This window comes from Crocuta crocuta, unplaced genomic scaffold (assembly GCF_008692635.1).
Source record: "Crocuta crocuta isolate KB4526 unplaced genomic scaffold, BGI_CrCroc_1.0 scaffold221, whole genome shotgun sequence".
NCBI lineage: Eukaryota > Metazoa > Chordata > Mammalia > Carnivora > Hyaenidae > Crocuta > Crocuta crocuta.
The window spans coordinates 1,124,311-1,139,280 of record NW_027528610.1 but is presented as its reverse complement, the minus strand read 5'-3'; the positions used below and the strand labels follow the sequence as shown (position 1 = coordinate 1,139,280).

The window sequence follows — 14,970 nt, the reverse complement described above, 5'->3', positions numbered from 1 at the left end:
CCATCCATCCATCCATCCATCCATCTATCCACCTATCCTTCCTTCAATCCATCCACTCATCCATCTATCTATCCAACCATCCATCCACCCACCCAGCCTCCCACCCATCCACCTATTCTTCCATCCTTCCATTTATCCATCCATCCAACCATCCATCCATCCACCCATCCATCCACCCCCCCACCCATCCCTCCATCCCATCCATCCACCTATCCATCCACCCATCCACCCATGCACCCATCCACCCACCCATCCAACCATCCATCCATCCACTTATCCATCCATCCATCCATCCACCCCTCCATCCATCCACACATCCATCCACCCCTCCATCCATCCATCCATCCACTCGTCCATCTGTCCATCCATCCCTCCATCTCCATCCATTCATCCATCCCTCCCTCCCTCCCCTCCATCCACTTATCCATCCATTCATTCATCCATCCATCCATCCACCCATCCACCCACCCATCCAACCATCGATCCATCCATCCATCCATCCACATATCCATCCATCCACCCCTCCATCCATCCATCCATCCATCCATCCACTCGTCCATCCATCCATCCATCCATCCCTCCATCCATCCCTCCATCTCCATCCATTCATCCATCCCTCCCTCCCTCCCCTCCATCCACCTATCCATCCATTCATTCATCCATCCATCCATCCATCCATCCACCCATCCACCCACCCATCCAACCATCGATCCATCCATCCACTCGTCCATCCATCCATCCATCCATCCGTCCATCCATCCCTCCATCTCCATCCATTCATCCATCCCTCCCTCCCTCCCCTCCATCCACCTATCCATCCACCATTCATCCATCCATCCATCCACCCATCCACCCACCCATCCATCCCTCTGTCCATCCATGTATGTCCTATATCCTATATAAGGACGTCCTATTGGATGTGTTGTTCTGGAGAAATCTGACCACCACACAGCCACACATCTGAATCTGCGTATATTTATCCTTTATGAGGGGAGGCACATGCACTCTGGAGGCCACCAAGTGCTGTGATCTGCCTGCCGGGTGATTCGTTCTGAGTCTGAAGGTCTGAGAACCAGGGACACCGATGCCCAAGGGCAGGAGGAGATGCACGAGCCACCGACAGGAGACACAGCGCGTTATCCCCTCCTCCACGCGTTTGGTGCTATTCCGGCCGTCAACTGATTAGACGAGGCCCGCCCACTCTGTAGAAAACCCTCGGCCTGAGTCAGTCCTCCGAATCAAATGCTGATCCCTTCCAGAAACATCCTTGCAGACACTCCCAGGGGGGAACGAACGCTTCACCGGCTCTCTGAGGTCCCCTGAACAAAGTCAAGTTGACGTGTATGATTCGCCGTCACTCGGGCCGGCTAACAGGAGCACCTGAGTGTGTGCGGCTGGGCCAGGCCCCCGACTGTCCTGCCCAATAGACCCTCCCCTTCAACGACTCTGCTCACTCTGCTCAGGGTTTGCTTCCAGCCCACGGGTCGGGGTGGAGCTTACATTCACTTGCAAAAACGGTGCTGCTTATAGACACACATGCCCAGTCTCCCCCCAGTATCAATACCTCCCCCTGCAGACGATGCATTTGCTCCAATGGATGAAGGCGCAGGGACACGCCCGCAGCACCCGCACTGCACAGCTGAGGCGGCATGTGGATTTGCACACCCGTACCTGACAGGTGTCCCTCACTGTAGCGCTGCGCAGGCCTGCGGCGCGGCCCTGCACATCGCCTCAGCCGCTCCTCCCCCCCCCCAACCCCTGCTGGCAGCCCATCTTTCTTCTGTCTGCGTGGCCTTGCCTTTCCCAGAATATCCCAAAGCTGGAATCGCATTCGATGAACGCTTTCCAGACTGTGTGTGTGTGTGTGTGTGTGTGTGTGTGTGTGTGTGTGTGTGTGTGTGTTTTCCAAGTACTAATGTGCATCGAAGGCAATTTCGTGTCTTTTCATGGCTGGAGGGCTCCTTTCCACTTAGCACTGGATACGACTCCCGTGCCGGCACGGACCGTGGTGTATGCATCCGTCCAGCCGCCCCGGGACAGCTGGGTAACTCGGGTCACCCAAGTTCTGAGGTCCCCGTGGGGTCAGGATGCATACGAAACACTTTCCTCACGGAATCGTCCCTCTGCCGTTCGAGGCATTCCGGTGGCCGGCCGGCCTTCTAGATGTTTCCTTCCGGGTCAGCTGAGCAGGGACAGCTGTGGGCAGCCCGGGGCCCTGGAGCGGCCTCCTGGGTCACGACTGGGCGTTTGGAGGCAGCCCAGAGCCCAGGGCTGCACGGTGCGCATGGAGGGCCCCCTCGCCCTGGCTTTTCAGCCCCGCTGCCCGGGACCCTTTGAAGCCGTTGAGACACGCTAGCACGTGGCGGACGCAGGTTCCTTGGGCCACGTGGGCCGTGTGGCTGCCTCATCCACGGTCCCCTGGCCCGGCCGGCCGGCCTTGCCCGCGTCCCTGCTGCGTCTGCTGCTGAGTCATCACACTTTTCCAGGGAACACCCGTACGAAGGGAAGCTGCGCAGAGCCCTGTGGATCCTGGCTTGTGTCCCTGCAGTGCAGACATGTGGTCAAAGCCTGGTGTGCATGTTGCCGGGAAGATATTTTTCGGTGAGGTGAACATTGCAACCAACAGAACTTTGAGGAAAGCAGGCGACCCTCTATACTGTGGGTGGGCCGCGTCCGATCAGTCGAAAGCCTCACAAGAAACGAGACTGAGCTCCCCAGAGGGAGAAGGGATTCTATTTCCAGGCAGCCTTTGGACTCCAGCTGCAGCCTTAGCCCGTCCCTGGGTCTCGGCCTCCTGACCGGCCTGCACAATGGAGACTGACACCCTCAAATACATCCAATTGCATGAACCAATTCCTTTCATTCACTCTCTCCCTTTGTCCCTGTCTGTCTCCGCGGTGTCTGCGGGTGTGTTAACCCCGATGAACACATACTTCCCGTGTCATAGACACGGGGTCCCAGAAATACGGGGGCCATACCTCTTGTGGGGCTGATGTCTACAAACATTTCGCTGCATTGTAGTTTAGGACTCGAATGCCCAGTGTCTTCACCTCGTGCTAAACATGCTTTGCCTTTGGTCACTTTGCGCTTTGTTGAGGGCTTACCTTTTGATTTCTGCTTCTCCGAGGACTTTGTTGGTGCGTGTGTGTTTTTGGTTTTTGTTTTTGTTTTTTTTTTTTTTTTCCCCTGTTGCTGCTGCTGCTACAAAGCTTTGACTTGAAAATACCCGGCTTTGGGGCGCCTGGCTGGCACATTTGGTTGAGTGTCCAACTTCAGCTCAGGTCAGGATCTCACAGTTTGTAGGTTCGAGCCCCGTGTCGGGCTCTGTGCTGACAGCTCGGTGCCTGGAGCCTGTTTCAGATTCCGTGTCTCCCTCTCTCTCTGCCCCTCCCCCACTCATGCCTTCTCTCTCTCTCTCAAAAATAAATAACCTCTTTCAAAAATAAATAAAACATAAAAAAAAGAAAATACCTGGCTTTGTTTTCATGGTCTTTTTTTCTTATTTTTTTCTATGTTTAAATATTTAGTTAGCTAGTTAGTTAGTGAATTTATTTATTTGGGGAGAGAGAGACCCATGAGCAGGGGAGGAGCAGAGTGAGACGCAGGCTCGATCCCACAGACCTCGAGATTGTGACCTGAGTCGACATCAAGAGTCAGTTTCAGAAGGTTCAGGGCCCCATTCTGAACGCGGTGGTGTTTCTGTTTGTTGGCTATTTTTTTGCTCTACTGAGTATTTCATATTAAAGGAATAGCGTCCTCAGCGGTCTTGACGGTGTGGCTTTTCTCACGGACCATGACGCGTCCAGGGTCCTTCCGCGTGGGAGCGGACCTCTGTTCCTTTGTCGTGGCCGAGTCACCCCCCTCCTCTGCACCAGTCTCCACGTTTGATGTTTGTCACGTCTCTGCCCGGGGCAGGAAACACATAGCATCAATCACAGTCCGGGAGGCTTGTAAAGGTGTGGGGGGCGGGTGGTTTGCGGCCGCTGCTCGGGGCTGAGTCGCTGTCAGAATCTTGCGTCCACTCTGGGTCCTGACAGCAGGCGGCCGAAGCTATGTCTGCCCCGTTTGTTACAAATGCCGGCGCGTGGAATTATCAGCAGCTGAACAGGCAGCCATGAAACACACAGACGTTTGCAGTATCCCAGGACAGGAGCCAAGAAGGCGAAGGTTCTTCGATTTGTTTTCTTTTTTTTTTTAAATTTTTTTTTAATGTTTTATTTATTTCTAGGAGAGAGAGAGAGACAGCATGAGCAGGGGAGGGTCAGAGAGAGAGGGAGTCACAGACTGAAACAGGCTCCAGGCTCTGAGCTGTCAGCACAGAGCCCAACGCGGGGCTCGAACCCACGAACCGCGAGATCATGACCTAAGCGAGAGTCGGACGCTCAACCGACTAAGCCACCCAGGCGCCCCTCCGTTTTGTTTTCTTAAAAGAGCTTTTTTTTGAGGAGGCTGTATTTAAATTTTTTTAATGTTTATCTATTTTCGGAGGCGGGGCATAAGCAGGGAAGGGGCAGAGAGAACAGAGAGAGGGGAACACAGAATCCAAAACAGGCTCCAGGCTCTGAGCTGTCAGCACAGAGCCCGACGCGAGGCTCGAACCCACGCACCGTGAGATCATGACCTGAGCCGACGTCGGATGCTCAACCCAGTGAGCCCCCAGGCGCCCCCCAAAGCAGACTATGTTCCATGGCACGAGGTTTGCACACTTTTAATGTTTCCCCTTGGAGATCAGGGACATCACGTGCTGTTGCACAACAGAATACGCACAAATCCGTACTTGTTTCCGTTCTCCCCCCACCCCCCCCCCAGGGCTAAGATGCTGCAAAAGTGCGGCACGTGGTCCCAGCTGGGCGCTGCAGGAGTGCAGTCCGTCACTCTCAAACCCACACGTCCCCGTTTTCACATCCACCCATGGGGGCACCCGTGGGTGCGCTGGTCTGGGGTCTCACGCAGACCCCCGTCTGTGCACCCTTCACCCTCAGCAGCCTCGAATATGTTCTCCGAGGCTCCAAAGCCATCATCTCAGAAGGTCTTATAAATAGTCACACACAGCGTAACCGTTTTGAAATTGCTCTTGTGTGTCTGCGTGTGCTCTTTCCAAACTCCGTGTAATTCTCTGCAAGGTCCTACTACGTGCCTCTGAAACGTCTTGCATAAAGTAACAGTCCCGTTAAGTATCTCTTTGCCTCTTTGTCTCGTGCACGAGGCTGCAGTGCGTATACTTTGTATCTTTGCATCTTTGCACGGCCGTGGGACGGGGTCTGCGGGACTAAGTGTGGGGAATGCACGCTGGGGGGGTCGGAGGGAGCGTGCGTGTAGGTTGCGCACTGCTCTTCACAGCTCAGCTCCTGAAAACACCCGCTTTCCGTGCAAAAGGCATCATCTTAGTGCAGACACCCACTTTTTTTCCAGGGCGAGGCCGTCCTGGGGAGGAGGCCCCGCGATTCTGAGGGATGAACCCCGAGGACTCGCTTCACTGTTACTGTATTTCATTATGCGTGGGTTTCCCCCTCGTCACGCACGGGTATGTTGTGTTCAGTGTCTGTGAATCCAGTGTTCACAGACTTTGTCTCTTGTGCAGATAGGAGACGACATGTTTGTGTTCTTTGTCTTAAAAAAGTTTTTAACTTTATTTATTTATTTTAAGAGAGAGAGAATGAGCGGAGGAGGGGCAGAGACAGAGGGAGACACAGAATCAGAAGCAGCTCCAGGCTCTGAGCTGTCAGCACAGAGCCCGACGCGGGGCTCGAACCCACGAACGAACGGTGAAATCACGACCTGAGCCGAAGTCGGACACTTAACTGACTGAGCCCGGGTTGAAAGCTCAGTTGACCGAACCCCCAGGCGCCCCAGTTAAACGATTTCCTCACGAGGTCGCCGTGACCGCACATTTCCCTGCACAGCGTGGGCGCTTTCCTTGGGGAAGACGCGGTCGCTGTGGGGCCGTCGAGGCAGGTACCCCCTGCGCCGCGTTCTCTTCTCTCTCTGTGATCCCGTTTTCACGCACGTGCACGTCTGGGCCGCGTCTGTGTGTCCCTGACTGCAGCAGGTGTGAGTGTTCTGTCCCCCCTCGCCCCCGGGCCACACGGCCAAGGTCCTGATAACAGCCGCTGCGGTCGGATTCACGTTACAGCGGAGTCTACGGAAGGCTCAGTCTGACACCATCGCTGACGCGCTGGTGTGCGGGGTCTGCTTCTTTCTGTCTGTTTGCACCTGGCTTTTCGGGGACGGGGACAAAGCGTGTGGGGTGGAACAGAGCACCGTCAGGGAGAGGCCTGAGTGTGCAGGGAGCCCCCCAGCCAGGCTGCCGAGTCCTCTACGCACGTGTGCGTGCATGCACACCGGGCGTTAGCGTTTGAATCATGCTCCCAGCACCTCCCAAGGTGCCTTGAAGTCTTAGCGCTGGTCCCCGTGAGGTGATCGTCTTTGGGAATGCGGCCTTTGCAGATGAGGTCAGTGGGGTCGACCCCAGTCCCCTGGGGCTGGGGTCCTCGCGAGAAGGAGGCCATGACGCAGACGCACACACAGGGGCAGCTGTGGGGACAGAATGCCATCAACTGCTTAGGTGAGGCCCACCCACAATAGGAAGACGGATGCACTGTTGTACAGAATGAGGGCTATGGACTGGCTTCTCTTTGCCGCTTACGGGGTCAAGGACTGGGGACCCAGAACTTGATGGCTGGGAAGAGGTCTGACCGTGTCCGCGCTGCCCAAAATGGGAGTGTGTGCTCTGGACACAAATCAAGGATGTGGCTTGGCCGCCTTCTACTGAAGAGACAGGGTGTGAGGTGTGAGAGTGCAGTCCGCCATGTCCGCAGAAAAGTGCAGGGCTGTGCTGGTACTACCTCTGGTCATTGTGTGTCTGAAATTCAGTGCATACATGATCTTAAATATCCATCCATCCACCCATCCACCCATCCACCCATCCATTATCTACCTACCTATCATATCTATCTATCTACATATCTTTCCATCCATCCATCCATCCATCCCATATCTATCCATTCTAGAATTATCTATCTATCCGTCCACCCATCATATCTATCTATCTATATCTCTCTACCTGTCATCTGTTTATCATCTGTCTATCCATCCATCTATCAGTATGTCTGTCTATCCATCCATTCTTCCATTATATTTATTTGTCTGTCTGTGTATCCATCCATCCATCCATCCATCCATCATATGTGTCTATCTACCTAATCTGTCTGTCTATCTATCTATCTATCTATCTATCTATCTATCTATCCATCCATCCATCCATGCGTCCATCCATCCATCATATCTATCTATCTATCTATCTATCTATCTATCCATCCATCCATCCATTATCTACCTACCTATCATATCTATCTATCTACATATCTATCTATCCATCCATCCATCCATCACATATCTATCTATCCATTCTAGAATTATCTATCTACCTCTCTATCCATCCATCCATCTATCCAATCATCCACCCATCATATCTATCTATCTATATCTCTCTACCTGTCATCTATGTATCTTCTGTCTGTCTGTCCATCCATCTATCAGTATGTCTGTCTGTCTATCCATCCATTCTTCCATCATATTTATTTGTCTGTCTGTGTACCCATCCATCCATCCATACATCCATCATATGTGTCTATCTACCTAATCTGTCTATCTATCTACCTGTCTATCTATCTATCTACCTGTCTATCTATCTATCTATCTATCTATCTACCTACCTATCTACCTACCTACCTGTCTGTCTCTCTCTCTCTCTATCTATCTATCATCTATCTATCCATCCATCCATCCATCCATCCGTCTGTCCATCCATCCATCCGTCCATCCATCCATGCGTCCGTCCATCCATCATATCTATCTATGTATCTATCTATGTATCTATCTATCTTCTATCTATCTATCTATCTATCTATCTATCTATCTATCTACCTACCTATCTACCTACCTACCTGTCTGTCTCTCTCTCTCTCTATCTATCTATCATCTATCTATCCATCCATCCATCCATCCATCCGTCTGTCCATCCATCCATCCGTCCATCCATCCATGCGTCCGTCCATCCATCATATCTATCTATGTATCTATCTATGTATCTATCTATCTTCTATCTATCTATCTATCTATCTATCTATCTATCTATCTACCTACCTACCTACCTGTCTATCTGTCCATCCATCCATCCATCCATCCATCTGTCCATCCATCCATGCATCCATCCATCATATCCATCCATCCATTATATCCATCTATCCATCTATCTATTATCTATATCTCTGTACATATATATTTGTAATCATCTTAAGAAACTGGCTCATGCAGGGGCGCCTGGGTGGCTTAGTCGGTTAAGCGTCCGACTTCAGCTCAGGTCATGACCTCGCGGTTCGTGGGTTCGAGCCCCGCGTCGGGCTCTGTGCTGCNTCTCTCTCTGACCCCCCCCCGCTCATGCTGTCTCTCCCTCTCTCCTAGAAATAAATAAAAACATTAAAAAAAAAAAAAAAAGAAACTGGCTCATGCAATCACAGACGCAGTTAACTCCAAAATCTGCAGGGAATCATGAGAGACTCTTGAATGCTGAGAACAAACTGAGGGCTGATAGTGTGGGGGGAGGGGGGTGATGGGCATGGAGGAGGGCGCTTGTGGGGATGAGCACTGGGTGTTATATGGAAACCAACTTGACAAGAAACTATAATTAAAACAGGCGAACAAAAAAACAGCAAAAAGTATCTCCTGGGGGAATTCCCTCTTGGCAAAGGGGTATCAGTCTTTGTTCTGTTAATGCCATCAACTGCTTCGATGCGGCCCACCCACAAGAGAGAGGAAAATCTGCTTTACTTACCCTCTACTGATTTCAGTGTTAGTATCATCCCAAACAAACAAACAGGGTCACACAAACACCCAGAATGCTGTTTGACTGCGTGTGTGTGCACTCCGGGCCCAGCTAAATAGACACATAAAATTAACTACCCTAAAAGCAGTGACGTTCATGCCGGTGATATCGTGGTTCTGGGCTCGGCCGGACGACCGGCGGCTGTGAGGCCGGGGCCTGGGGGTTTCACAGCCTGAGTCCCAGACCATCTCGGGGCTGAGGGTGTCAGCTCTCCGGGAAGGGCTGGGTTGGGCCACGGCTGGCGTGTGTGTCAGACACCAGGGCGCTGGGGCTCCTCCTCGGCACGGGCGGGACTGAGAACCCAGTCCGTCGACCGCAAGCGCAGTGCCTTTCTGTGCGCACTTCCTGCTGCCACGTCCCACGGGGCGCGCCTCCTCCCTTCCTCGACGGCTTGTCCAGCCCGTTGTGCGTGGGAAAGTCCAGGGAGAACACTATCACCCCTGCGTTTCCCACCTACACACACGTGTCTGCCCCTGGCTTTTCCCTTCACCTTCCTTTTTTCCTGAAATGGACCTTTTCTCTCTTGCCTTGTGTGGAAGCTTCCGTGAGAAGGCACTGCTTCCCTGCCTGTTCTGATGACAGTCTGTTTCTCGGACTGAGTTTTAGCATTCGATTTATTCCCTCCCCAACATGCGTGCATTATTCACATGCATCTCATAAGCAACGTGTGTAAATTGTACGTGGGCACCTTGAACCTGAAGTTCTTCTCGTTTGAAATCGTTTCTGTTCATTTAGCTCATTTACTGCTCAGGAATCCGGGTGCTTCAAGTTTGACACTGGGAAAATAGAAGGTGTTATTTTTCCACAGGGCACGTGCTATGCGCTAAGGGCAGAGGTAGTAACAGAAGGAGACTTTTAAACATGACTTGCAGCATAGGGAGGGGGCGCCTGGGGGGCTCAGTAGGTTAAGCATCCGATTTCGGGTCAGGTCATGATCTCACGGTTCGTGGGTTCGAGCCCTGCGTTGGGCTCTGTGCTGACAGCTCAGAGCCTGGAGCCTCCTTTGGATTCTGTGTCTCTCTCTCTTTCTGCCCCTCCCCTGCTCACACACTCAAAAATAAATGACAATTAAAGAAAAAATTTTAGGGGCGCCTGGCGGGCTCAGTAGGTTAAGCGTCCGACTTCGGCTCAGGTCATGATCTCACAGTTCGTAGGTTCGAGCCCCGCATCGGGCTCTGTGCTGACAGCTCGGAGCCTGGAGCCTGTTTCAGATTCTGTGTCTCCCTCTCTCTCTGACCCTCCCCTGCTCACTCTCTGCCTTTCTCTCCTTCAAAAATAAATAAACATTAAAAAAAAAAAACAAAAACCTACGTAAGGCTGTACTCACTCAGGAAATGATGGATTTCAGAACAAAAGGAATTCATGTTCCCCTCCATTCCGGAAACGCACAAAGCCACAAGGAAGGAAATTAAGTCAAGCTTGGTATTTTTGGGTCCTCTCTACCTCTGCTGAATTCTCAGTCACTGTGTGTGTGTGTGTGTGTGTGTGTGTGTTTTAGTTTATTTATTTGAGAGAGAGCGAGCAGGGGACATGCATAGAGAGAGGCGCACAGAGAATCCCAAACAGGCTCCAAATCATTCACCGTTTCTTAAAATACCCATTCTCTCCTCCTTCGGGATTCCAGCCACGTGCCTACTACAACATTTGATATTGGCCTTGACCCTTGGGCGTTCTGTTGGGTTTTTTTTCCCCACTTAAAAAATATTCCCTTTGTATTTTAGCTTCAATAATTTTTCTAAATGTTTATTTTTGAAGAAGAAACAGAGAGCAAAGAGGGGAGGGTCAGAGAGGGAGACACAGAATCCGAAGCAGCTCTAGGCTCTGAGCTGTCGGCACAGAGCCCGACGTGGGGGCTTCCCGTCAATCTCGCTTTGGGATGAAAGGTTAGGACGTTACTGTCTGCCTTTTGCTGGTGACCCTGAGCGCCGCCAGGTGTCCTGTCCGGGTAAATACCAGGCTGTGCGTGTCCCCGCGTTTGGACCCCGCTTCCCCTCTGTTGGACTTTGGGTCACGTCTGTCACCTGTAAGAGGAACGTGGAACTGGACCCCCTCCCGTCGCTAGCCCACGAGAACCTCGTTATTATAAACGTCGTGTGTCTTCGCGGGAGCCAAACCCACTGGAAGGGAGGGGTCCCTGGTGGTTGAGCCGAGCCTGGGTGTCTGCAGACTTGCTGTGTAGCCTGAGCGACTCGCGTGCACTGAGGTTGTTGGGTGAAGTTGTCCCGGCCACAGACACTCTTTCTGATGGAGACGGTGTTTCCAAACGTTTGAGCATTCGTAGGGCGGAGAAGATACCGGTGCTTCCCAGTTGCCCCGTTCGGGCTTCCTTTGTAGGGCTGTTGCCTCACTTTATGGACACGAATGCCCGACCGTGGCGTGCGTGCCCGTTGAAGGAAAGTGTATTCTTAGAAGCATCTTCCAACGCGGGGATCAAACCTGGCCCCTTTCGTCGCAGGAGCAAGTTCTCACCCGCACGTGGGCCACGCTGGCAGGGCTGTGCACTGCTTGTTCTCTGCGTGATCGGGAAGACTGGGGGCGGGGGCCACGGGGTGGCCGCGTGGCAGCCTGTCCGCCCCCACGCACAGGGACGCAGGCCGTGGCGAGGACCTGTGGCTCTGCCTCCGCAGCGTGCGCTGCACTTCCAGGCTCGATTCCTAGAAGTGATTTTGCGGGATCGCACAATGGATGCCTTTCATGTTGCAAAACCTATTACCCAGTGGCCCCACCTACATGGGGATTGTCCCATTTTGCATTTCTACCCACAATGCCACACAAGTGTGACATCAAAGTGCTTGCACTTTTGCTGGTTGGATGGTGTCTCAGTGACTTTTCACACACATTTCTCTTACTGGGTAAAAATCCAAGCGCCGTTATAAAGACCAGGCCGTACGTTTTCACACACACAGCAATCTTTGCCCTTTTTTCTTTATAGAAAAATCTATATGTAGGTTTCTATATATACTATAGGAAAAGTGTTTGCCTTTTTCCCTTGATTTTTAAAAACTCTACATATTAGGAAAATACCCCTTTGCATGTGATAGGAGTTGCAATTTTTTTCCAGTTTATTATTTTTTTCCCCTAACTTTGCTCTTGCTGTATTTTTTTTCCCAGTAGTGAAACTTTTCTACTTGTTCTTCTCAATTTTGGTTTCTAATTAGGACGGCGGTTTGTGCTCTGCGATTAAAGATAAATATATTCATCTTTTTCCCCAATATCTTCATTGTGTGACTTCTCCTTGGTTAACTTTAATGTACTTTATGAGATAGGGGTCTAATTTTGCCTTTTTTCCCCTCCAATGTCTATTTAGGTAACCTGACACTGTTCCCCCCCAATGTCTATTTAGGTGACCTGACACCGTCCACCCCCAATGTCTATTTAGGTGACCCGACCCCATTTATGAGAACATTCATCTTGGTCACCTTCATCATCCGCTGAAGTTCTCAGCCCTGGCCAGTTCCTACGGAATGAACGTGCTTTTCAAATGGAAAACAATCAGTCCACAGCCCTCACCCCACTGCGTCCGAGACCACACTCTGGGCCACCATCCCCGCGACTCACCCCTAACCCGCAGGGCCAGGGACGCGCAATAGGACAGTCCCTGTCACCCGGAAGGTGGTGAAATTACTCACACGAGCCCAACCTAAACCTGCTTATTAGCCTGATTATCTCACCCATTTCTTTGCACATTCAAGGCTCTCATCCACGTTTCCTTGTCTGTCGGCGTCCTGACCCACCTGCTGCTTCCCATGCAGCCCCGCGGTGTGGCCTGCCCCCTCCTCGTGGGCACTGTTCTGAAGAGCAGACTTCTTTTTCTTTCTTTTAAAAAAATTAGTTTTTGATGTTTATTTTTGAGAGAGAGAGGGAGACAGAGCATGCGCCAGGGAGGGTCAGAGAGAGAGGGAGACACAGAATCGGAAGCAGCTCCAGAGTCTGAGCTGTCAGCACAGGGCCCGACGCGGGGCTCGAACCCACGAACCGCGAGATCACACCCTGAGTCGAAGTCGGACACTCAGCCGACTGAGCCACCCAGGCTCCCCAGCAGACTTCTTTTTCAACAGCAGTCACCCCTAATGTGCTGCCCTTCTCCGTCCTTGAGCAATAGTAAAACCTACACTTCCGGACACAAATACATCTGCCTGGTGTTGGCAGACACTGTCAGGTGTCTCCCACCAGGCTGTATGTAATTACCCAGGACTCATCCCCCCGTGACATCCCGCGTTCCGAACCTGCGGGGAACCCACGACCAACCAAACCACGGGTATCGGACCACGAGGCCCCTCGCCCACGCGCGTTCTCCCGCGGCAGAATTCTCATGAACGTGCGCCCTGGTTTGAAACCTCACGTTGACTTTTTTTTTCATTTTTTGTCTGTTTCTTCTGCAGTTTTTCCCCCACAACCGGACCGCGTTGCTATAGTGACCGGAGGCACGGACGGCATCGGCTACGCTACGTCGAGGCAGCTGGCCAGGCTCCGCATGCACGTGATCATAGGTGACGATTGCATTTTTGGCTAACGTGAGAGACCCAGTGGCTCGCGTATATCTGTACGCAAACAGTGGTTTACTAGGAGGTACAATGCTCCTTGCAGAAAACACCTAAGCGCATCCTCATTGGAACCCCAGTCCGTTGGATTTTATTTTACTTATTTATTAAAACTTTTTTTTAATGTTTATTAGTTTTTGAGACAGAGAGAGAGAGCAAGTGAGGGAGAGGCAGAGAGAGAGGGAGACACAGAATCTGAAACAGGCTCCAGGCTCTGAGCTGGCTGTCAGCACAGAGCCCGACGCAGGGCTTGAACCCTTGAACCATGAGATCATGACCTAAGCGAAAGTCAGACGCTTAACCGACTAAGCCCCCCAGATGCCCCAAGAGCTGCGTATTTAAACATGAATGTGTTTTATCCCTTCCTGGTTCTTGACAAGCTGCATACACAGTGAGGTTTGCCTTTTCCCAGTCCTTGGACCCTGCTGGCGTCCAGTTCTACCTAAATGCACAAACAAAAATCCATTAATATTACAAAGCAAATGATATTGAGATATAGATATAAAAGTTTATAAGAACACAAGCTCACCACACAATGGCATACGTCAAGTGTTTATATGACAAATAACGTTACCTACTGGGGGGTTTAGTATCACCTACGACTGGAATCTGTGAAGATAGGAAACTTTATTTTGAGACAACTTCACCACGTGAACCCTGTTAGGAAACGATTCTGGTTTCCGGCAGCGGCCGGGTCTCACACCCTGCCCAAACTTCTGTGTCTTGTTCACATTCCTTAGGGGTGGGCCACCATGTTGATGGTGATTGCTGATGGTGAAACTCATAGCCCTGGGTTCCATGGAGGATGTGTAGGGAAGGGCTCTTGACCCGCCTGGGGAACCCCCAGGTCCAGCCAGCATGGCCTGTTTTCCTCGGCGATTCGTGGCTCACGTGGGTGTTACTGAGCAATTCCTTCCAAATAGACTCATGCTTCTTTTTTTTTTTTCCTTAATGTTTTTTAATTATTTCTAGGAGAGAGAGAGAGACAGCGTGAGCAGGGGAGGGTCAGAGAGAGAGGGAGTCACAGACTGAAATAGGCTCCAGGCTCTGAGCTGGCAGTCAGCACAGAGCCCGACGCGGGGCTCAAACCCACGAACCGCGAGATCATGACCTAAGCGAAAGTCGGACGCTTAACTGACTAAGCCACCCAGGCGCCCCTAGACTCATGCTTCTTAATGTGAATCTTCCTGTCGCTTTGGCACAATGTGACTCCACAGTTTAAAATTTTTGTATCACATGGCCCTTCCCACATTTCGCTTTTTGAAAAGATACAGTTTCTTACACTGACTCCTCCTTCATGGACCCACGCAGGCGTCTTCCTCTCATGAGAGTCGGGTCATTTCTCAAGCCCGGGGGTGGGGGGGGTTGATTCCTTCTCGGTCTACCTCACCGTTCTTTTTCCTCGTCGGAGTGTTGTTTCTCCTTCAGGGATGTGGCCAAGTCCCGTTGTCTGAATAGATGCAGAAACATCGAATGGTTTTTGACAGGTCGTTGTGTGGACCGTCTTCACCAACGTCAGCATCTTCCCCCGCAGGTGGAGAGGAG

The 14,970-nt window shown here is 51.6% G+C and overlaps 1 protein-coding gene across 1 annotated transcript in view; it reads left to right on the top strand.

Moving 5' to 3' along the window:
- Positions 1-14,970, top strand: part of DHRSX (dehydrogenase/reductase X-linked) — a 116,862-nt gene that overhangs the window by 851 nt on the left and 101,041 nt on the right. The window contains exon 2 of the mRNA XM_077754732.1: positions 13,267-13,374. Coding sequence (XP_077610858.1) covers positions 13,267-13,374 — 108 coding nt within the window. The remainder of the gene's footprint in view (positions 1-13,266; positions 13,375-14,970) is intronic.